The sequence below is a fragment of the Lynx rufus genome, unplaced genomic scaffold, assembly GCF_022079265.1.
Source record: "Lynx rufus isolate CCGP_SWC_20201006 ecotype Redwood Valley unplaced genomic scaffold, mLynRuf1.p SCAF_3, whole genome shotgun sequence".
Classification (NCBI taxonomy): Eukaryota; Metazoa; Chordata; class Mammalia; order Carnivora; family Felidae; genus Lynx; species Lynx rufus.
In genome coordinates this window covers 152,359,915-152,384,302 of record NW_025814845.1, presented here as the reverse complement: position 1 = coordinate 152,384,302, position 24,388 = coordinate 152,359,915, and the positions used below count along the sequence as shown (strand labels likewise).

The window sequence follows — 24,388 nt, the reverse complement described above, 5'->3', positions numbered from 1 at the left end:
AACATTTATAATTGTTAGCTCTTCTTGATGGAGAGACCCCATAATTATGATATAATGCCCTTCTTCACATTTTGATACAGCCTTTAGTTTAAAATCTAGTTTGTCTGATATAAGTATGGCTAATCCAGCTTCCTTTTGACTACCAGTAGCATGATAGATAGTTCTCCATCCCCTCACTTTCAATTAGAAGGTGTCTTCAGGTTGAAAATGGGTCTCTTGTAGACAGCAAATAGATGGGTCAATTCTTTATGTATTTTGGATACTAACCCTTTATCAGATATGTCATTTGTAAGTATCTTCTGCCATTTATTAGGTTGTCTTTTAGTTGTGCTGTTTCCTTTGCTGTGCAGAAAGAAGCCTTTTATTTTGATGTAGTCTCAATAGTTTTTGTTTTTGTTTCCCTTGTCCCAGGGGTCTATCTAGACAGATGTTGTCAGAGAAATTATTGCCTGTGCTCTGTTCTGTCTAGGTCTTTTATGGTTTCAGGTCTCACAGTTAGGTCCTTAATTCATCTTGAGTTTATTTTTGTGTATGGTATAAGAAAGTGGTCTAATTTTATTCTTTTGCATGTAGCTGTCCAGTTTTCCCAACACCATTTGTTAAAAAGAATGTTTTTTCCCCATTGCTTATTCTTGGTATTTTGCCAAAGATTAGTTGACCATATAATCGTGAGTTTATTTCGGGGCTCTCCATTCTGTTCTATTGATCTACGTGTCTGTTTTTGTGCCAGTACCATACTGTTTTGATTACTACTACTTTGTAGTAATGGTACTTTGTAGTATATCTTGAAATCTTGTAGCAAGGTACTTTGTAGTATATCTTGAAATCTGGGATTGTGATACCTCCAGTTTTGTTCTTCTTTTTTAAGATTGTTTTGGCTATTTGGGTCTTTTGTGGTTGCATACAAATTTTATGATGATTTACTCTAGTTCTGTGAAAAATGCTATTGGTAATTTGATAGGGGTTGCATTAAATCTGTAGATTGCTTTGCATAGTGTGGACATTTTAACAATATTGACTTTTATAATTCATGAGCATGGAATATCTTTCCATTTGTTTATGTTGTTTGCAGCTAATTTTAAAGAGAAGTTCCTAGGATTAGGGGTTAATATATTACTAAGCACTGGATGGAGCAGACAAAAGGTTAAGGGTTATAACAGAAAGTGGAGTGTTAAGTGTACTTATAAGCCACTCAGAAAATGTTCACGTAGATATTCAACAAACTTTATTTAAGCATAATATACCTACTGAAAAATACACCTATCAATAGTCACAACTTGATGGATATTCACAGTGAATATAACAGTGTAATGTTAACTAGCATAGAGCATAGAACATTAGCAACACTGCATAGCATTTTAATAATATATCATTTATGTTAAGCAGGGTGTATTGTTCTTTTGAAATTGGTCAGGAAAAAAAGTAAATGAGTTACTCTGGTTGTGAAATTTTCTCTTCTCTGTCAACCAGCTTATGATATATGTGGCAGGGGGGCATTTATTAAGCTAACAAGTAGTAAAGTACAATTGTAATAGCCACAGTATTTAGGTAGCTAACGATTGGGAACAGTTCATGTGTCTAAAATAGAATGGATAAACATGTAGTATATTCCCATAATGAAGTGCTACTCAACAATAAAAAGGAACAAACTACTGATACAACGTTGTAGATCAACCTCAAAAACTTTATGCTGAGTGAAAAAAGTACATAGAAATTACACAAAAGAGTACATAGAACTTCCATTTATATCAAGTTCTAGAACAGGGAAAACTAATCTGGGGTGGGAAAAATTTGAGCAGTGGTTCCCTATGAGAGAAGCAGTCCCGGATTAACTGGGAAGGGGCCAAGGATTAACTGGAAATGGGCACTTCTTGGAGTGGTAGTAAAATTCTTTTTCTTCATACACATTTTCACAGATTTTGTGTGTGTGTGTGTGTGCGTGAGAGAGAGAGAGAGAGAGAAGGAGAGAGCACGCAGATGTTTTCACAAGTCAGGGAGGGGCAGAGGGAGAGGAGGAGAGAGAATTCCAAGTAGGTTTCATTCCCAGTGTGGAGCCTGATGCAGAGCTCGATCTCATGACTGTGAGATTATGATCTGAGCCAAAACTAAGAGTCAGATGCTTAACTGACTGAGCCACCCAAGTGTCCCTTTTTAAATTATTTTTATTTTATTTTTTATGTATTTCATTTTTACAGTATGTACTTCTCAAAACCCTTAGAATGGTAAACATAAGATTTATGCATTTTCTTTTATGTAAATTTTACCTCAAAAGAAAAACGTGAACAAATAACTGAACTCAAGTTAATGAAATGCATGTGGAAGTGTCTAGGAGGAAGTGTACAGATGTCTGTAACTGAATTTGAAATGCATAAAAAAAGATGAATGTAGGTATGAATGTAGGTATGAATGCATAGGGAATGCATAGGGAATGGATAGTTAATGGATATAATGGATAGTTATAAAGTAAGTAAAATGCTAATGGGAAAATTCAGATGGTTAGTATGTGGGTGTTCACTGTAAATTTATTTTAATTTTTCTGTATGTTTATTATTTTTCATTATAAAATGTTGGAGGAAAAAACTTAGGCAATACAGTAATCATAAAAATAGGACTTATCATGGATAGCTTGTCACAGTGAGTATTGGAAGAAAACAGAAGATAATGTTTAGGTGTAAGACATTGTAGCCTGTGACCACAAATGGCTTGCAACATGTTATTTTTGGTTCACAAAATGTTTGTTTTTATTTTTAATTAGCCTGTCTCTAAAACTAGAGTGATTTCACATAAAAGGTCTAGATTTCTGTCTGCTTATTTTTAGGATTTGAAAGACAAAACAATCAATGGAATAGAATAGAGAATCCAAAGATAGATACAGATTTGTATGGATATTTTGCATATGAGAAAGGTGGTATTTCAGGTTAGAGGAAAAGAAACATATTACTCAGTGAAGCATTTGGGAACAAATAAAGCTGAAATCCTTTCACACTTACTAAGTAAATATAAATTCCAGATGGAGCAAAGATTAAAAAAAACAAAAAAAACTATTCCTAGAACCCCTAGTCCATCAGTAGAGTGATTTTTATCTAAGTGGTTTTAACTGGAGACTTAAAAGAGTATAGCCTATATCCCAGATCATAGGATTCCAGTAAGTTCTGCAATATACTGGAAAACGGAATCATACATGCTTTTGGAGTCAATAAGATCTAGGTTTAAATCTTTTTTCTGCTCTTAATCAGACTTTTTTGCAAGGTACAGAACCAATCTGAGCCTTAGTTTCCCCAATAATCAGTCAATATAAAATCTTAAAATTCTGCCACAGAGGGTTGTTTTGAAGATTAGATGAAATTTCATTATATGAAACTGTTGCCCAATTCCTGCCGAGAAGTGAACGTTCAATAAATTTGCAGTAGAGAGGGATGAAGAAACAGACTTTGAACAGCTATGGAGAACTGGCCCAGAACAGATATTTACCTGTAAAGGTTGAGAAAATTCCTTGACGTTTATTTCCATTAGCAAACACTTACCTAGAGCCTGCTGTATGCCATGAATCCTATTTGGCACTAGAACTATAATAGTAAAAATAGAAGAAATTACCACTTAAAAAAAATCTTAAATTAGGATAGTCAGGTTTTATAAGAAAAAAATTCAAGTAGTGAGAATATTTAAATTTGATAATTTCCTTAAACTTAATATTGTTATGACTCTGGCATTTTGTGGTGTGCTACAGTTTCTTGTGTTAGTTAAAGGAACCATGTGGAAGCAATTTTCTAAGAAAAATGAATAGTTTGGCTACAACCATGAAAGATCAATTTCTTGGGATAACTGTTAAGAGAGAATGCATTACGGAGATGAGATACTAAACGAAATTGCTAAGTGGTGGGTGAAATGCTTAATGAGATTTTTAATGTACTTCTCTTTTCCATTTAAATATTTTTGCTAGTTACTAGTATTTGCCTAGGCTTACCTTACCAAATCATTTGTTTACACTAAATGAAGATAATAGAGTTCCTAGGTCAGTTTTGCTGATATTTAGTAAATCGAGACAATACAAACTATTTTCTCAATAACTTTTCATTAATAGTACTCTAATGTAGAGTACTGAATTTGAGATGGTAAAAATACCTGCAAGTAATCAGATAAACTAGGATTAAAAGTATATGTATCTAATCTGTTATTTTAGTATTAATGCCATATCTGAAATTGTGCTTCAAATATTTACCAAATTGCAGAAAATGTAAATTGTATGCCAAATTGGGTTTTACGTTATATCTAATGTCCATCTGCTAATAAACTCCGTAACTATACCAATCCATTTGCCATGACAATAATGTTTTGGCATGGAGAGATTATTATAATATATAATGTAATTTTTTATAATAGTAATGTCTTAATCACTTTCATTAAGGTGTAGAAATATTTTGCATCTTCTGAGCATTCTCTATAATGATACGTTTTTTGGTAGTATTGTAAATAAACTTTTTTTTTTTTTTTAGTTTGCTGGAAACCATGTCTCACTATACAGATGAACCCAGATTTACCATAGAGCAGATAGATCTGCTTCAGCGCCTTCGGCGTACTGGAATGACTAAACATGAAATTCTCCATGCCTTGGAAACGTTGGACCGTCTTGATCAAGAGCATAGTGACAAGTTTGGAAGAAGGTCCAGCTATGGAGGAAGTTCTTATGGGAATAGTACCAACAATGTTCCAGCATCTTCCTCTACAGCTACAGCTTCCACACAGACCCAGCATTCTGGAATGTCCCCATCACCCAGCAACAGTTATGATACCTCCCCACAGCCTTGCACTACCAATCAAAATGGGAGAGAGAATAACGAGCGATTATCTACATCCAATGGAAAGATGTCACCCACTCGCTACCATGCAAACAGCATGGGTCAGAGGTCATACAGTTTTGAAGCCTCAGAAGAGGACCTAGATGTAGATGATAAAGTGGAGGAGTTAATGAGGTTAGTTATTCTGCTTACTCAAGAGTCCCCAGAATGTCTGTGTTCTTAGATTGGTTTTGAGTAATATACTGTATTTCAGCTACTTACCTGTTAAGAACTGTGATTTCCCCCTCCTCCTCTTGGAGATGAAAGAAAAAAATTTCTAATTTTATGATTATAATTCAGATTTTGTCTTCTCTACCTTAGCCCTTTCTCTTTGCTGCTTGATAAACCTTTTACATTCTGTTTACCAAAGCAGAAGTTAGCCTTCTCTTTGTAGTTCTAATTGCTAACATCTGTATTTTCTGGATTTTTAACAGACACATTCTGATCCTTAGAATTTTTTTTTGATCCTTAGAATTTTTGAGAGAGATGATTTTATGATACAAAATGTATACACTCTTAATTTTTCACTCTAACATACCACAACAAAAGAATTTTGAGGACCTGTTATTTAAAAAGTGTTCTTACGAAGAAGAATAGACATGGTTTCTACCCCTAAGAAGCTAAAGTTCTAATTTAAGAGATGCATATATTTATATATTTTTTGTTATCCGTTACAAGGGAAGTATAAGCCTTTGTTGTTTTAAACACTGAAAAAGAGAGAAGTCTACTTTCAACAGAGGTGATTAGGAAAGACTTCACACTGGACCTGGAACACTTTGAGGACAGAACCATGTGTTTTCAAATGTTGTGTTTCCAGAATCTAGAATTGTCCTTGACACAGAGTAACGGTTTAATATGTTATGTGAATGGATGAATTTGAGCTAAATCTGAAAGAATAGCCTTTGTTTTGAAATATAGGAATTTTATTTAAAGTTAAGGGAATAGTAAATAATAGGTAGAAAAGGCAAGACATGTTTAGGCTTCTAAAGATTGTATGGGCTAGACTATGGTAATAAGAATATTACGACTCAGTACAGGTTTTGGAAGATTTGAGTTCCACGCGAGTAGTTTATGTTTAATTTGACTGGAATTAAGGCTTTTTTACAGGTCTGTGGGAATAGACATGATAAAAACATTGTTTTCAATAGATTACCACTACTGTAGTAGGGAGGAGAGCCTGCAGGTAGTTACAATAGATAATAAAAGAATTTACAGTACGAATTTTGTCAGAAATAAAATTAAAACCTATGAGTTATAGTTCTTCCTAAAGATTTTAAGACTTGAAGATAGTATAATAGTGACTTAATATTGCCGTATGGAAGATCTATTCTATAGTACTGCCATGGTAAAATACCTTTTAAACAAACAGTCCCAAATTTGTTTTTAGGGTTACACTGCCTTATATGGAATCATGAGTTGAAGGGCTATTGCATCTAGATGCCAATGTAATTCCTGTGATGAATAGGTTCATAGAGCAGCCATTGGACCCTGTTATTTAAATGTTTAAAACTTAAAAAAATAAGAGATCAATTTGGCTTTGAATTCATTGTCATTTATTAAAGCAGCTAGCCACAGTTTAGGTGTTCTTTTGATTTTAATATGTATATCATTGTCATGATTGAGCGAGAAAACCATTTGGGCAAATAGAAGTTACTTAAGTCCCTGAAATATAACAAGGTTAGCTTTTAATTATTCTGAGTAGAGAGGATATCACTAATAAAATTTATATGCTGCTTGTTTTTTGTTGCTGTCATTAATCAGTTTTAATAAGCTTTTAACATATAATAGTTAATTCCCAAATGTGTATTAGACTGCCATGAAATTTAGGGAAACTTTCATGTAAACAAAGGGCTCTGGGAGATTGACCAAGATCTAAAGCTTGACTACAATGGTCTACAAACTTAACTATTAACTCTTACATTGGCATATTGTTGTAATGCAACTATGTTTTCAAAATAAACAGAAAACCTATTTAGCAATGAATAGGATTTGTAATTAAATCCCACCATAAATGCACATTCACATTTCATCATTAAATGTATACATGTTTATGCACTGTTACCAGCATTTAATTTACAAACTGCCACTTGTTGTATAGTTAGGATACTTTGTCCTATTCTCTGCTTCTTTGAACTTCTACTTTGGTTCTCTAATCATCTAGGGGGTCTCACTGAACTTTCTGGCTCTCTGTGGTCCTCTGCCATTGTGTTCTCACCCACACTGGCACTCCTCCTTTGTACCCACTTCTAATTTTTCTCAAGTTTGCACATAGTAACCTTAGATCAGAGGGAGAAGTTTATTGCATGACTATTCTCAACCTTTTAATCATCATGACAGTGCTGTGTGTGAGGTGGAGCAGAAAAATTGAGATTCACAAAATTTAAATAACTAGCCCAAGAAAACCTAAATATTAAGTGGCAGAGCCTGAATTCTGACCCACGTCTTTATTACCATGTCTCTGGTATCTGTTGCCTCTGTAAATAAATTTTTCACATCTGCAGATTTCAGTATGATTTTAAGAACAGTGGTAGATACAACACAAGACAAAGTTGTGAATGCCTTAATGGGCTGTTCCTCCCTCCCTCACCCCCCACGTGCATTTGCCACTTCAGATCATTTACTAACCAGATGAATTTTTATTTGGTAGAGTGTTAGAGAAATTTTTGAGCGGTGGATGTTTCAGTATCCTGTGCCTACATAGGGCTACCCTGCCCTTACTAATCACTCAACACTATGGTGACATTATAGTGAATTAGATTTGGTGGGCTGTAAGTAGGGAGAATGAGTACCTGAATGCCTTCCTGTCTCCTTTTCTAGATACATGTAATTCACATCTTGCATGCTCACATTTCCCTGCGTCTACAGCACTCAACCATAAGATAAATATTTTTCAAATTACATAAGCCGTTGAGTTCAGACTTAATACCTAATAATTTCAGGGCACACAAGGAAATTTTTTATAGAAATTAGGTTATAATTGTATATTTGATCAACTTGTTAGGAAAGAATCAGAAAGAAAGTAACTTTTCTCATTTTTAATTGATCATGGTGAAACAAGAAAGAAACTAGAATGTGAGCTCTCAACACATTATTGAATATATAACATTTTAGGAAGAACTTTAAAACCAAGAGCTAGAATGAACACCCATTTCACATATTAATATTTTTTAAATGCATCTATTAACACACATATTTATATACTGTTGTATATATACATCCGTTTATATTACAGTGTACATCTATTGAAGTGCCTGCTCTTTTCACGTATGTATTATAAAATAACAAGTAAAATGAAGCTTATGAAGAAGTCATAAACAATGCCATATATTATAGGTGTTATGCTTAACTACTCATGTACTTAAATGTTAGTATTTTATACAAACTGTGTTAGTATTTTATACAAGATCTAAGACTTTATTCTGAGTGGTTGTCTATATGCCTAACAATAGGTGATTTAAGATATTTATTTTCTAAATTCAGTTATCATGTTGTTTATACATATAGAGTAGCTTTTCTTTTAAAATTATCTTTAAAATTTTTAAATTATGCTTTATCTCCATGAGTAGAAATTAAAGGAGCAGGTTTTTATTTAAAAGCTAAAGAATTTATATGTAATTATATTTTCTCACCTGTGAAATAGTCTTTGTAGGGACTGGTCCATCTCTGGAAGTCTTTGAGATAGATGGCTACCTTTAAGGGGTCCTAAAGAATGTGTAGTGTATATCAACTGAGAAAATACAGAAGATCTTAAAGCATACAACTTTCAAACACGTAGTCTTTAATAGCCTTCATTCTGGAAATGGAAGGATTGCCATTTTGAACTAGCATAAATAAATCTTTTTCCATTCTGATTTAGGAAGCTTAAACATATCTGAGATTAAGAATTTAGAGCTGTTTTATAAATTATCTAGATCAGGTTTGCCATACTACAACCTTTTATCTTCAACTACAAATTTGTTCATTCACTGAACAAATTAAGCTCTATTATATGCAAACCCCATGATGAATAAGACGCAATCTTTGTGCCAAAAGACTTCACAGGCTAGTAGGAGCGATAAGACCAGGTCTGGGGAACTGCTGTAATACAGAATACCATGTAATAGGTTAGCATGTGAGTAGTATAATTAAAATGATAAAGTTAGTTGTTGTAAGAAAAGATCTTTCTTAGCTGTATCAGGGAGAACGTCTCTGAATAGATGACTGTTAAATTGTGTCTTAAAGAAAGGGTGATTCTACAAAGAGGCATTCCTGATTAATTCATTTGGATGTTAAGAAAGGTCTGTGGGTAACAATGGAAAGTTTAGCAAGTTATAAAAATAATGACAATGGAGGGTGGAAAGGAAGAATTTTATCCTCATGTGGAAATCACCCAGATAGATGAATTCAGCATGGCTGTGATTTGGAAAAGGTAGTAGGAGGAGAGGACATCGATTTTAAGTGGTTCGATGCAAATAGAGTGGTAGATTATCTTGAAAGTAAGCCATGGAATCAAAGAAGATCAACTTGTGTTTCACTATAAGACTTGAGGAGTACAAATCATGAGGAATGTGAGATTTTATAAGAGAAGTGAATCACGATAAGCACTTGGTGATTAAAATAAAAACTTGAAAAAATTGGTTTTCCTAAAAAAAAAAAAAAGTGAAGAAAAAGGGATCCATTCTTTTTAAAGAGGATGAAAAATTTCAAATGAAGACAGAAAGTAAGCAGTAGGAGAATATAAGGAAATTAGATTTGGAGTAAACAAAAGAGTTTTCACATCAGGAAACTGGTGTATGTGGAATATGTGAAAGTTTAAAGAACATAGTTAACCCTGTAGAATGGAGGTCTTTGAAATACATAAGAGAACTGGACACAGTGAAAGTTGAATGCTATTACTATTTTGAAAATACAGGTCTGCCCTCACCCCCTGACAAACCATCTGAAAGCTTGAGTTATACCACTTCACTTTTAGGAAAGACCTACATTCGTACCTGTTTTCACTAACTGAAATCCGAAGGAGATTTTGGCTTTACCAAAAAATGCTATTACCATACTAATGTAGCTCTTTTATAAAAGCAGAGTGGCATACCGCGAACCTTCAGAAAGCAGGGGATACCTATACCTGATGAAACCAACTAAACACATCACTACTTGTGTCTAAATCTTTCCATGGTGCCTTAAAGCACCTGGTATAGATGTTTACTTCAGATGTAGGTAATTATAGCAGATCCTTTGTTTCTTCTTCTGGGATTCTTTCTGGAGTTTTATAAAATAATAGTCATTGTTTAATGGTTTTACCGTTTCAAAAAATTTTTCATTGAAGAATTTTTTATTTTTTATATTATGCACATATACACACATATACATACATTTAACACTAAATTTTATTTAAATTTAATTTCCATCCTTGGAGAAAAATTTTAAAAGCCTTGTGATGGTGGTATTAATGTTCTCATTTTACCAGTTGATGAAACCAGGGTCCAGCTTTATTAAATGACTTGCCCAAGCATATCCTTATCTTCTAAGTCTTAAGTTTTTCTTCAGTTTGAAAAAGCTTCTCTCTGGTAAAGCAGTTGACTAAAGAGGTTTTGTTACTATTATTTTTTTAACTTATTTTAACTTGGTACTTAGGAACTTGCCAAGTATCTAAAAATATAGTCTATGGGAGGGTAAATGAATTGCTGCTGTTTTGCAGACTTTTTGAAGTTCTTTTTGTCTTTCTGCAGCCCTTGATAATGTCATACTGCAAGGCTGTGAATAATTCACAAATTGGATATTTCCTATTGGAATAATTGAATGTTATCTCCTCTTTATGATTTAGTGTCTACTCTAGGTGAATTTGATTTAAAATAAATTGATTTAAATTCCAATTTAAATCCGTAGTCAAGAAAATACCATTTAATCATTTTTCCCAGAAAGCACGTTTTTTATTTAACCTTAATAAATATTCTGTTAAACTCACTTTTCATTTTCCTAGAAGGATAGTCTATACATTGCAATGCAGTGCTTTATTTAAATTTTTTCAGATTAATTTTGAAGCTGTATCAGAGACCAAATGATTTGGTTGTTTTATTTACGTAAGGCAAATTCATACTGCTGAAATTATCCCTTGCGCAGGTATTTATTGGTGGATTTTGAGAGCCATTTGGTCTATACTACCTGTATTATACAGAGCAGTTTATTTTATTTGACTTTAAAATGTATTTAAGTGTATTGTGCCTTTTTATTTCAGATACACAGTTTTAAATCAAATGAGAGTGCATGTTTTTCAAAGAAATAACTTCCAATATGAACAAGCATTTTGGAGGGAATCTAGCCAGTATCTAGATCAGAATCTAGAGGAGTATGAGAAATTTTAAGTATTGGATTAGGCAGCTGTTTTCTTTCTTTAGGAATCTTTTTGACTAGCATTTCTAACCAGTAGGTCAGGAATATACAGTAGAGCTTCAGATTGAAAGCTTGTCACTACTATTACTTCTCTGCTCTTTTCCAGAATTCCTGAAAGGGAACATTGGTATCCATTCACACAGTGTATAGCCCCTCCTCACGAAAGGGCTAACATACCTGCTCTAAGTTAAATCACAACTGATTATTTTTGGGTAGGATCTTTTCTTTTGTTACTCCAAATAATCTTTAGAAAGACTTGGGCTCCTATAAGTAGTTTGGAAGTTTGTGGTTCATTTACAAAATGATTTGTAAAGATTTCATGATCCTTTTTTCTCAGATCAGGGGTCGGAAAGAGTAGATGGTAAACATCTTACACTTTGTGGCCAAGAGGCAAAATAGAGGATATAATACACATACTTAATACTTAACATCTAAGAGGAAAAAAAAGGCACAGATTTTTATTGACAAAATACAATATTGAATATAGTTTTTAAAACATAGGCCTACCAATAGAAGGATGGAATTTTTGGTGAGGAGATAATACTTTGCTTAATTCATGTTCAGAGTTAGTGTTCTCTGTCATCACATAATGACTGCAAGTGTGAAAAACATTCTTACTTAGCTTTTACAGGTTGTATAAAAACAGTTGGGAGGCCAGATTTAGCCATAGTTTGCTGACCCTGTATGAGATTATAAATTACCACTATTCTGTGGTTTTTTTGAGCTTGATCAAAAATCAATACTTTATTTATGTAATCCTTTTGAACATAAAGTATTCAAAGAGAAATTGGTTGGTTTTAAGGGTATAAGTTTTACTTAAAGTGTATTTGTTGTGGTGGAGAAATAGAAGTCTTGCCTTTCATTGTTGTTCTAGTAAATGTCTCGTCTTGTGAGAATTTGTTGTTGTCTTAGTGGAGGAAAAATTAGATCTATAATATGTATGTAATCTCAAGGACACAATATAGTTTTAAGTACTCTATATTACATATAATAGGAAATTAATGTTGCCTTTTTATATTAAAATTCTATATTCATTTCATCCCACTTAATTTTTTTTTTTTTGGTTTATACAGGAAAAAGAAGGCAAATTAAAATTTTCAAATGGCTAATGTTTTTAGCAGTTGTAAGAATGATGATGATTTCTATTCCTTTAACAAAGGTTTTAAAGTGAACATTATTTATGCAGTTTCATAGTTAACATGCGAGCCCACAGTCTACTCACAACTGATTTTTGTTGTTGTTATTGCTTTTTATTTTTCTAGGATTTCTGTCTGTGTAAGGTATATTCATTCCTCAGTAATGAAACTTAGTATATACCATATGGCAGCCTTGTTCCTAATGTGAATTACACACAGCATGCGATTAACCATCGTCTGGTATGAGACTTATATCTACTGTGGCATTCACTAAAGCGTCTGTCTGATGGTGTGATGTTTTAGGACTTGAATATTTGGTGTTTCTTGGTTTGTTTTAATTTCATATTTTCACACAAGCTTGGTCTGTTTACCTTTATTTTTGTGTTCTTTCTTTCTATGTGCTCCCCACCTCTCTGCTTCACCTTTCTTAGCAAAGATGAGGATTTCTACCTTCAACATACATTGTTGGTCTTGTCTTCTGTTTTTGTTAGGAGGGACAGCAGTGTGATAAAAGAGGAAATCAAAGCCTTTCTTGCCAATCGGAGGATTTCCCAAGCAGTTGTTGCACAGGTAACAGGTAAGAGCTAAAGAGCCCTTTATTCTGGAATCATGTCTAGTCTCTGCCTTCTGGTGCAGATGTTGGAATATTGCTTGCATTTCTGCATTGCAGCACAGACCTGTCAACTTAGGCATAATAATGTATGCCTATGATTTAAAACCCATTGTCTCTGATATCATGAAACTTCTCCAGTGATTTTTTTTTTTAAACTGGTGCTAGTAAATTTTATAGCATTTGTGATAACCACAAAATTCCCCATTTTATGACTAAAAAAGGGTCTCTGGTTTTCTTGTAACTGACAGAGCTTATGACACATGCACATCCAACTGCTATCTACATTTCATGTTTTTAAAAGCTTGCAGTCCTCCTGATTCTCGATTTTACCAATTAAAAAATTATCCATGAGAGTAAAGGAAGTTTTTTTTTTTAAGCCCTTTTCGTATGTGAAGCTCTCTTCGAACCGTTACTGAGAAGATAAGAGTTATCATTGTCTTCTCCTTGTTCTTTATATACCATCCCATTACCCACCCCACCGCAGCCCCATCTCAAGTATGTGGTGTATATGTGTCATTCTCTATTCAGATTGCGTTTTTTATGGAGTTCTTAAATATGGGGGTAGCATGTCGTGTTTGTTGGTATGTATTCTTTCTTTCTTGGATATCAGTGATTTATTTATAGACCTAATATAAACTCAACTATATCTTAGTCATTAGAAGAACTGGAAACTCTTTTAACTACATTTTGTATTTGGTACGTTGTTGTATGTTGTACATTAATGGATTTAAAAATTAGTTTTTTCCTCCTCCCCTCCTTGTTTGACATGCTGTTAGCACCTACGTGACTTTGGGCTTTTTAGCCTCTGCATCTCAGATTCTTACCAATATGATGAAATAGTTGGATCTAATCACATAGTACCTTCCAATTTTAAGATATCATTTCTGTTCTCTAGACATCGGTATTTATTGAAGCTAATTTATGTAAAAAAGTTGTTATTGACCATCAGTATGGTAAAAAATGAAACTTGAGATTTCAGAAGTCTTAAATTTCATCCCAAGAGTCAACCAATTCTAATACATATGTGTGTGTGGTATATAACACTAGTAATATACTTTTACAAATGATGCCTATATTCATGGTAAAAGATTCTAATTAAAGGCATATCCTTCCATGTAGAAATCTTTCTTAATAGAAGGATGTGTACACATTTAATTTTTATACCTTTCAATAGAATATTTAAAATACATTTTTACCTTTATCTTCAAGGATTAAGGAATATGCTAAGGGCATTGTAAGGGCAAGTTTTGGTAAAACCCACTGATGTGCACTGTGAAAAGACAGAGTATTGTCTTTTCAGGGCTTTTACTTTCTCTCTAAGATTAGAAACAATAGTATCTTCTAGTTTGTCAGCTACAAAAAAGAATAAAACTGTAGTGTTATAGAACGGTATTATAGAGTTGATTATTTTTCCAGGTGGAAGTGTTTTTGAGGATCTTGAATCCGCCGAATCTTGAGTCATCTTAGACTTTTAAAATAGTAGCTTTTGGGGTGCCTGGGTGGCTCAGTCAGTAAACTGTCCAACTTTGGCTCAGGTCATGATTTCACAGTTTGTGAGTTCAATACCCACATCTGGCTCTATGCTGACAATGCAGAGTCTGCTTAGGATTCTCTCTCTCTGCCACTCCCCTACTTATGCTCTCTCTTTCTCAAAATAAAGAAATAAACTTAAAAAAATGAAAGTAAGTAAAATAGTAGCTTTTGAAACCCATCTGACATTGATTCACATTATAAGAAAATACCTTTAAAAGGAATTTCTTAGGAATATCTAAAGGGAATAGTTATAGCATAGTGGATTAAACACAGTAGTATTGCCTTTTTGGAAAGGGAAGCTGAAAGATGTTTTAGCGTCTTGCTACTCAAAGTGTAGTCCGTGGAACAGCATTATTTGGAGCTTGTTAGAAATGTAAAGATACAGAGTACCACCCTAAACCTGCTGAATCAGAATTTTCATTTTAACCAGATCCCCAGATAATTTGGGTTTGAGAAGTACAATTGTAGGAGATTGGTAAGCTTTTCTGACATTAAATTTCAGTGGACTGGCATATTTTTAACATTGTGCCACTCAGTAAGAGTCCTCATAATGCCATCTTGTGGTTCTGAAAATATTTTTACACATTTACTATTTGTTATATCACGTGACCTTTATTTTGCTTCTATAATCATAGGATTTGGTACTGTTAAAAACTTCTTCCCCCATTTCAACCTCAATCCAACTTATTCTTCCTCCTCTTCATTCCTATTCCAAAAGCTTGGGCACATTTTCCCTTGATCACATATCTTTAATGGTTCTCCATTGTCTGAAAAATGAAACTCCTTATAGTCTGACTCCAGCCTTCTTTTTATTGCCATCTTCTGTTCAGTATTCTCCCTAACTAAATTTAGGTACTCACCATTTTCAGAATTCTCACTTCGATGCTTACAAATCATTGTTTGTGCCTAGTATGCTTTTCCCCTTCACACTTCAGCCTTATAATGTTCTGTTTATCAAGATTACCTTGAGGTGCCTGGGTGGCTCAGTTGGTTAAGCATCTGGCTCTTGATTTCAGCTCAAGTCATGATCTCACAGTTGGTGAGTTCAAGCTCCACATCAGGTTCTGTGCTGATGGTGCAGAGCCTGCTTGGGATTCTCTCTTTCTCCCTCTCGCTCTGTCCTCTCTCTCTCTCTCTCTCTCTCTCAAAATAAATAAAATTAAAAAAAATTTTTTTACCTCAATTATTATCCTCATTCTGGCTTCTTTGATCACTTTAGCACACGTAGATCTCTCTTTTTTTTTTTTTTAAATGTTTACTTATTTTGAGGTGGGGGTGGGGCAAAGGAAAAGAATCCTAAGCAGGCTCCTCACTCTCAGCTCAGAGCCTTATGTGGGGCTCAATCCAATGAACTGAGATCATGACCTGAGTTGAAATCAAGAGTCAGATGCTCAATCAACTGAGCCACCCAGGTGCTCCTAGAATTCTCTTTTTATGAAATCAGTTACACTAAGTTCACCACTCTTAGGTACTATGCCTCATTTCAGTTATGCATTTTAGAGTAAAGTTCTTTAAAAGCAGTGATCTTTCAGGGCACCTGGGTGGCTCAGTCAGTTGAACATCTGACTTCGGCTTAGGTCATGATCTCATGGTTCATGAGTTCAAGCTCTGCATGGGGCTTGCTGCTGTCAGTGCAGAGTCTGCTTCGGATCCTCTGTCTCCCTTTCTCTCTGCCCCTCTCCTGCTCATGCTTGCTCCCTCTTTGCCAAAAATAAATAAACATTTTTTTTAAAAAGCAAAAAAAACAAAAAGCAGTGATCTTTCTTGCACATTCCCAGAGAGTCTAGCATTATACATACTTTCTGAAGATTTCATGTTTACCTAGCTGCCTTGTAGTGCTGTCTTGTAGGGTAAAAGGAGTTTTAGTGAAGCTGACACAAGCTGAACATATGAAAGCTTATCCAGTATTAACTTTGTCCAGTGACGTTCCCTCTCCAAAAATAATTATTTGTTCACCAAATGCTGCGTGAATTTCTGCTCTTAAGGAATTTGCATCTTTCTTTTATCTGCTTTAATTCAGTTATTTACATAAGGCAGGGGAGTGAGGGTGATTTATAACAAGATTGTTTCATTGTCCCATTGGTCAACTTAGTGAATTCATGTATTTCTCATTTATTACTGTGTTGCATTTTCACTTGGCCCATCAAACTAGCCTCAGGGGCAGGGCTTTCCATTCTAGAAAAGAGATCCAACTAGAAAATAGTGAGTTAGTGAGAATCCATAGAAAGCTTGTCCATCATATAAAGGACCTGAATGTGAGACAGGAAACCATCAAAACCTTAGAGGAGAAAGCAGGAAAAGACCTCTCTGACCTCAGCCGTAGCAATCTCTTACTTGACACATCCCCAAAGGCAAGGGAATTAAAAGCAAAAGTGAATTACTGGGACCTTATGAAGATAAAAAGCTTCTGCACAGCAAAGGAAACAACCAACAAAACTAAAAGGCAACCAACGGAATGGGAAAAGATATTTGCAAATGACATATCGGACAAAGGGCTAGGATCCAAAATCTATAAAGAGCTCACCAAACTCCACACCCGAAAAACAAATAACCTAGTGAAGAAATGGGCAGAAAACATGAATAGACACTTCTCTAAAGAAGACATCCGGATGGCCAACACGCACATGAAAAGATGTTCAACGTCGCTCCTTATCAGGGAAATACAAATCAAAACCACACTCAGATATCACCTCACGCCAGTCAGAGTGGCCAAAATGAACAAATCAGGAGACTATAGATGCTGGCGAGGATGTGGAGAAACAGGAACCCTCTTGCACTGTTGGTGGGAATGCAAATTGGTGCAGCCGCTCTGGAAAGCAGTGTGGAGGTTCCTCAGAAAATTAAAAATAGACCTACCCTATGACCCAGCAATAGCACTGCTAGGAATTTATCCAAGGGATACAGGAGTACTGATGCATAGGGGCACTTGTACCCCAATGTTTATAGCAGCACTCTCAACAATAGCCAAATTATGGAAAGAGCCTAAATGTCCATCAACTGATGAATGGATAAAGAAATTGTGGTTTATATACACAATGGAATACTACGTGGCAATGAGAAAAAATGAAATATGGCCTTTTGTAGCAACGTGGATGGAACTGGAGAGTGTGATGCTAAGTGAAATAAGCCATACAGAGAAAGACAGATACCATATGGTTTCACTCTTATGTGGATCCTGAGAAACTTAACAGAAACCCATGGGGGAGGGGAAGGAAAAAAAAAAAAAAAAGAAGAGGTTAGAGTGGGAGAGAGCCAAAGCATAAGAGACTGTTAAAAACTGAGAACAAACTGTGGGTTGATGGGGGTGGGAGGGAGGGGAGGGTGGGTGATGGGTATTGAGGAGGGCACCTTTTGGGATGAGCACTGGATGTTGTATGGAAACCAATTTGACAATAAATTTCATATATTAAAAAAAATAAAATAAAATTTCTTAGAAAAAAGAAAAAAGAAAGCTTGTCCATCATAATTGGCATACCTGGCATAGAGAAGCCTACATAAGCTTCTAGACATCTAGGACTCACTCACTAGGGGTACCTGATCTCAGCATATAGCCACTTTTTGTCTTTAAACAAATTAGTGAAGTGTATCTTACAAGAATATCTCTACCTGATGAAATCTTCCCAAAATAAAGTTTAAGGTGTGGAGCCCCAGAATCTATGTCCTGTTATGGAGCCTTTAAAAAGTTAAGTTCAACTCTAATATGTGAAATAATGAAATAAATCAACCTTGAGATAAAAATGAGAATGAGTAGGGCCTAACAAAGAGATTGCTAAATAAAAAAAGTGTAGTGAGGTGCAAAATTATAACACATGTGCTTGTTCCAGAAACTAATACAGAGGCTTCTTTTTATAGATTTGGAGGATTTCTATAATAAGATAAACAAGAAGTTCATGGGTGGGGTCTGTATAAATAATATCCTACTGATAGGAAAAATGACAGTATAAACAGGATATAATAACAGTGCCTGCTGAATTTCCCAGCATGTTATTTGTAGCTTCTTTCACAGAGTCACAGCTGCTCCCACTAAGGGTGGATTTTTACCTCTGTAAGAGGTCGAGCAAGATTCTAAATTCTGACTATCAGTGGTGGGATCGGGAGCGTAGCCCTTGCTTGAATAATAACCCACACGTGGGTTTTATATTCACTTTCGTGGTGAAACATTGTCTTTGGCTTTTAGCATTCTTAAAACATGATTTTCTTTTTATATGACCTCTGGGAAAAATCAAGCAGGCAGAATAAATGAGTAAGTGGGCAGAGCTCGAGTGAGTGCTTATCAGCCAAAGAAATACACTAATTGGATTCTTATCCTCTTAAAGTGGAAGAAGAAAAAAAAGTTACATCTGTGTCTTTTAAGAAATCATAATTTTGTTTTCTTTAATGGTAGTAGTATAATGAAAAGACAAACTTGAAACTTTAGAATACCAAAGTTCTAGTCCTTCTATCTTAAATAGTCCTGGGGAGAATCATATAGCTTCTCTGAGCCTCTGTTTTACTTATTTTAAGATGAGGGGCTTTGACCCAATATTTCCAAGTATGTTTTCTAGTTAGCTAATTCTAGGCTGTTTTTAAACTAAGTACATTTAACAAGTGTGGATATTACTCATATATTAGTGACTCTGATTCCCAACATGTAAGAATTTGTGTAAAGAGAATCTCTGAACTGGTTTTAGAAATGTTGCAACTGTACTGAGATCATTTCTCTTTTTCAAATGTATCTTTAAAATGAAGTATGAGAACATTGCATATTCAATTTATATAATAGTTTCTTTACAAAGTGGGTATATATTGATCCTCTCCCTAATCAGAGAACTTCATACCAGCTACTAAAAACCAACTAAAGTGTACATACACCTTTTTAAAAAATAGACTTCATTTTTTAGAGCAGTTTTAGGTTCACTGCAAAAGTGAGTAGAAAGTAAAATTTCCTTTTGCTCCACGCCCCCTGCACATGCACAGCCTCCGTACATCTGGCACCTCCTCAGCATCTGGCACTGAAGTGCTACATGTGTTATAACGTGTGAGCCTACATCGACATCATCATCATCAAAGTCCATACTTCACATTAGATATAAATGGTTTTGTACATTCTGTGGGGTTTTGAAAAATGTGTCATGACAAGTATCCACGGTTGTTGTATCATAATATGATACTACGATTTCACTGCCTAAAAATCCTGTGTTCCGCCTATTCATCCCTTCCTTCTTCCTCACTGACCCTTGGCAACCACTGACTTCTCCATGGTTTTGCTTTTTCCAGAATGTTACCATATAGTTTGTAGCCTTTTCACATTGGCATCTTCCTCTTAGCAATATGCTTTTAAGATTACTTAAGGTCTTTTCATGGCTTACTAGCTCATTTCTTTCTGGTGCTAAATAATATCCCATTGTCTCAAAATAACAGTTTATTTTTCCATTCACCTATTGAAGGACATCTTGGTTGCCTCCCAAGTTCTGGCAGTTATGAGTAAAGTTACTATAAACAAGTAGAATTTATGTCTACATTAGAAAAGCAATGTTGATAGGGCATTTATCACAGACTAAAGAATTGTCCTCTTGTCATATAACCAAATATAATTAATTGTCTGGCTTATTTAACAAGATTTTATCAATTCCTATCTAATGAGTTTCACTAGTTTTAGGTAGATCTCCAATTTGAAGGCAATTATCTGTCTACAAAAAGGGCAGATTTCTGTATTTGAGATGTAACTTCTGTCTCCAAATTGAAGAAGATTAGAGGTTTGTTTATTAGGAGAAAAACGTATTTTCAGATCTTTGAATGGATTTCAGTTACCAACAATATAAATATTTTTGTAGAGTGAATTTAAAATTTTCTCTGGTTTTGTAGACTCTAGAGAATAAGAACAGATGTTGTCCTGTGGTTCAAAAAATTCTTAAGTTTTTATCTCATTTTCTTCTATCTTCTGCAATTTGTTGGCTATTTTATTACAAACACAACACATTTTTTTCCATGAAAAAAAAATCCAGCTTCTATATCTGAATACTCACATTTTCCCACTTTGGTGATGGCTAAATGAAAAGTTGGGATGAAATAATTTCAGAGGATACTTTTGTTGTTCGAACATCAGTTTTCTACAGTTCTTGAAATTTGTTGTCCTACCAGGGCTTTCATCATCTCAAATGCAGGATATAGGACTGTACATTTTTAGTGTCAAAGTTATGAAGGTTGGTTTGCAAGTAAGAAGATTTTTCTTCCACCTGTATTTAAAGTGGAAATTATATTTAAAAATTTTTTATTCTACCATAAGCTTTGACAAAAGTGACTAAAAGGTTAGACACAAATGGCTTCCCCCCCCCCATCAGTAATTTTCATTTTTGTTTCTCCCTAATTCTTGTTTCCTAAGATTGTGGAGGAAAGTGTGTACTTGAGGTATAAATATTACTTAGGCAGTTTTATAAATTATTTCTTACTTAGCCCAAGTTAATTTTCCTTGTATTTAAAAAAAAAAAAAAGCGACAGGGATAAATGACAAAAAAACCTTAGTAAGAAAGTCAGAAGAAAGTCAAAGAATACCCTAGTAAGAAAGTGTCTGATGAAGTAACAAAGTCTAAAGTTCAGCTGAAGTCCATGTGAATCATCAGGCAATATTATAAATAACTTCCTGCAGGAGAAAGCTCTGAGGGATAAATAACATTTTTTGTAAACATAGATATGGTCTTTTGTGCATTAAGGAATTATCCTGTTAACTCTTGAAGTTTACTTAGCGATAGATCTTAAAGGATTTGACATCAATTGCTACAAATAATTTGTTGTCAGAAAGATATACTAGATTTAGTAGTGTGTAGTTACTAACTTTAGTTAGGTAAGGAACTGAAGCTTGAACTAACCAAACTAACCAGTTTGGGGGCAGTGACAGCTGAGACATCTGTGAGGCCAAATTCTTTTGGCCTTTAAGAAAGCCTTTAATATCAACATGGGTCAACTTCAGCTAAATTTAACTATGTCATGTGATCCTCACAAAATAAACTTGAGGTATGCAGGGGAAATGTGGGTTTTTTCTTTATTTTTAATCACTTTATAGTCAGATAAAATTTGTGTAAGAGTAGAGTTCTCTGAATTGTACCAGATTTATACAGTGGTATAACTAAAAGCAAGAGATAAAACATTGTCAGTATTTCATTAAGTTCTCTTGCCTCTTTGCAGTCACATACCTCACCCCACTGCAAGTCCCTGCCAGTCACAGATCTGTGTTCTGTCAGGATAGTTTTGTATTTTCTAGGATATCACGTGACTAGAATCTTACAATATATACCTTTTTTTAATGTCTGACTTCTTTCTTTTTGTGACTTCTTTCACTTAGCATGATACTTTTGAGATTCATTAAAGTTGTTACATGTATCCGTAGTTTGTAAGTTTTAAATGATGAATACTAGTCAGTTGAATGGATATAACAAAATTCACTTATCCAGATTAATTGATGGGCATTTGAGCTATGTTTAGGTTTGGACTATTATGAATTAAGCTGCTGTGAACATTCGTTTGCAAGGTTTTACATGGACATATGCTTTCTCATACCTAGGAGTGGGATTGTGGGATTAGTGGTAAGTATATGTTTAACTTTTTAAGAAACTGTCAAACTGTTTTCCAAAATTACTAGACCATTTTGCACTCCTACTAGCAGCATATGAGACTTCCAGTTGCTTTGTATTCTCTTCAGCTCTTGGTATTTGGTATTTGTGTTTCTCTTTAAGTTTAGCCATTCTAGTGCATATGTAATAGCATCTCACTCTAGTTTTATTTTGCATTTTTCTAATGACTAATTATGTTGAGCATCTTTTCAGATGCTCATTTGCTATTCATGTATCATCTTAGGTGAAATGTCTGTCACATCTTTCACTCATTGTTTTTTAATCAGGTTGTTTCACTTATTATTGATTAGAAGAGTTCTATGTATATTCTGGGTTCAAGTCCTTGAATATGTGGATACACAGATATCCTAGTCTGAGGCTTGTATTTTCATTTTCTTAATGTTCTCTTTCAAAGATGAAATGTTTAAAAAAAAAAAACAAAGATGAAATGTTTTTAATTTTGCTGAAGTTGTGGTTTTTTTTCCTTTATGGTTCATATTTTTTGTGTCCTAAGAAAATATGCCTAAATTAAGTCTCAAAGATTTTCTTATGTTTTCTTCTGAAAGTTTGATAGTTTCAGCTTGTACATTTAGGTCTGTGAACATTTCAAGTTAATTTTTTGTGTATGTGTAAGGTAAGGGTTAAGACCTATTTTTTTTCCCTATGGATGTCCAATTGTTGGAGCACCATCTGTTGAAAATGGTCAGCAGTGGTCACGAGACTAGTCTTTCTCTAATTCAGTTACATTGGCACCTTTGTTAAAAATCAATTGAATATGTGTGTGTGGGTCTATTTTTGTGCTGTCTATTGTGTCCCATTGGTCTTTATGTTTATTCTTATACCAATACAAAATTGTAAATTATTGTAGTAGTCTTGAAGTCAGAAAGCATAATTCCTCCCAACTTTGTTTTTCTTTTTCAAGATCACTGTTGTTATTCTAGATCTTTTGAATTTCCATGTATGTTTTAAAATCAACTTGTTAATTTCTTTTATTTTTTTTTAATGTTTAATTTTGAAAGAGAGAGAGACAGAATATGAGTGGGGGAGGGGCAGAGAGAGAGAGGGAGACACAGAATCCAGAGCAGACTCCAGGCTCTGAGCTGTCAGCATAGAGCCTGATGCGGGGCTCAAACTCATGAACCATGAGATCATGACCTGAGCCAAAGTCAGAAACTCAACCAAGCTATCCAGGTGCCCCAATCAACTTGTTAATTTTGACAAAAAAAATATTTGTAGTGAGATTGGGATTGGGATTGTGTTAAATGTATAGGTCAGTCTAGCATTTGGAATTGACATCTTAACGATACTGAGTGTTTTTGTCCATGAACATGGTATATCTCGATTTGTTTAGGTCTTCTTTATTTTCTCTCAACAATGTTAGTTTTCAGTGTATAGGTCCAGAACATTTTTTTCTTGAATTCATCTCTAAATATTTTACATTTTTGATACTATTGATATTATCCTTAATGTCGATTTCCAGTTGTTTATTTCTTATGTCATAGAATCATTGATTTGGTTATATTGATCTTCTATTTTGTAACTTGGCTAAATTCGTTTATTCTAGTAACTTTTAAAAAATTTCTTGGGATTTTCTACATGGACAATCATATTATTTGTGAATAAGGATAATTCTACTTCTTCCTTTTCAATGTGTATGCCTTTTATTTCCTTTTCTTACCTTAATCCACTGACTAGGACCACCAGTTAAATGTTGAACATGGTAATGAGAGCAGACATCTTTGCGTTTTCTCCAAACTTAGGGAGCAGGCATTCACTTTTTCACCATTAAATGTGATCTTAACTCTAAGTTTTTCATAGATGTCCTTTATCAAGATGCCCTTCAAGGGAAGTTTCCTTCTATTTCTGGTTTCTGAGAATTTTTATCATGAATGGATGTTTGTACTTTATCAAATGCTTTTCTGCATCTATTGAGATTACCATATGATTTTTCTTATTTTAGTCTTGTTAATATGGTGAATTACACTGATTGATTTTCAGATGTTAAACCAGCCTTGCACTCTGGGAAAAATTCCATTGAATCATGATGTATTATCTTTTGTGTATGGTTTAGTTCAATTTGCTGATGCTCTACTATTGTAAAATTGTAGTATCTGTGTTCATTAGGAATATTATTCAGGGTTTGTTTTGCTTGTTCCATGTAATGTCCTTGTCTAGTTTTGTTAAGGTAATGTGGCCTCATAAGACATGTTGGAAAGTGTTTCAGTCCCTTGTGTTTCTAGAAGAATTGGTATAGAATTGGTAGTATTTCCTCCTTAAATACTGTCCTTGATGATGATGATGATGATGATGATGATGATT

At 34.3% G+C, this 24,388-nt stretch overlaps 1 protein-coding gene across 5 annotated transcripts in view; it reads left to right on the top strand.

Annotated features, from left to right (window-relative positions):
• Positions 1–24,388, top strand: part of HMBOX1 (homeobox containing 1) — a 185,123-nt gene that overhangs the window by 85,034 nt on the left and 75,701 nt on the right. For all 5 annotated transcript variants that reach the window (XM_047090721.1, XM_047090720.1, XM_047090719.1 and 2 more), the window contains exons 3-4: positions 4,494–4,970; positions 12,829–12,914. In XM_047090721.1, coding sequence (XP_046946677.1) covers positions 4,494–4,970; positions 12,829–12,914 — 563 coding nt within the window. The remainder of the gene's footprint in view (positions 1–4,493; positions 4,971–12,828; positions 12,915–24,388) is intronic.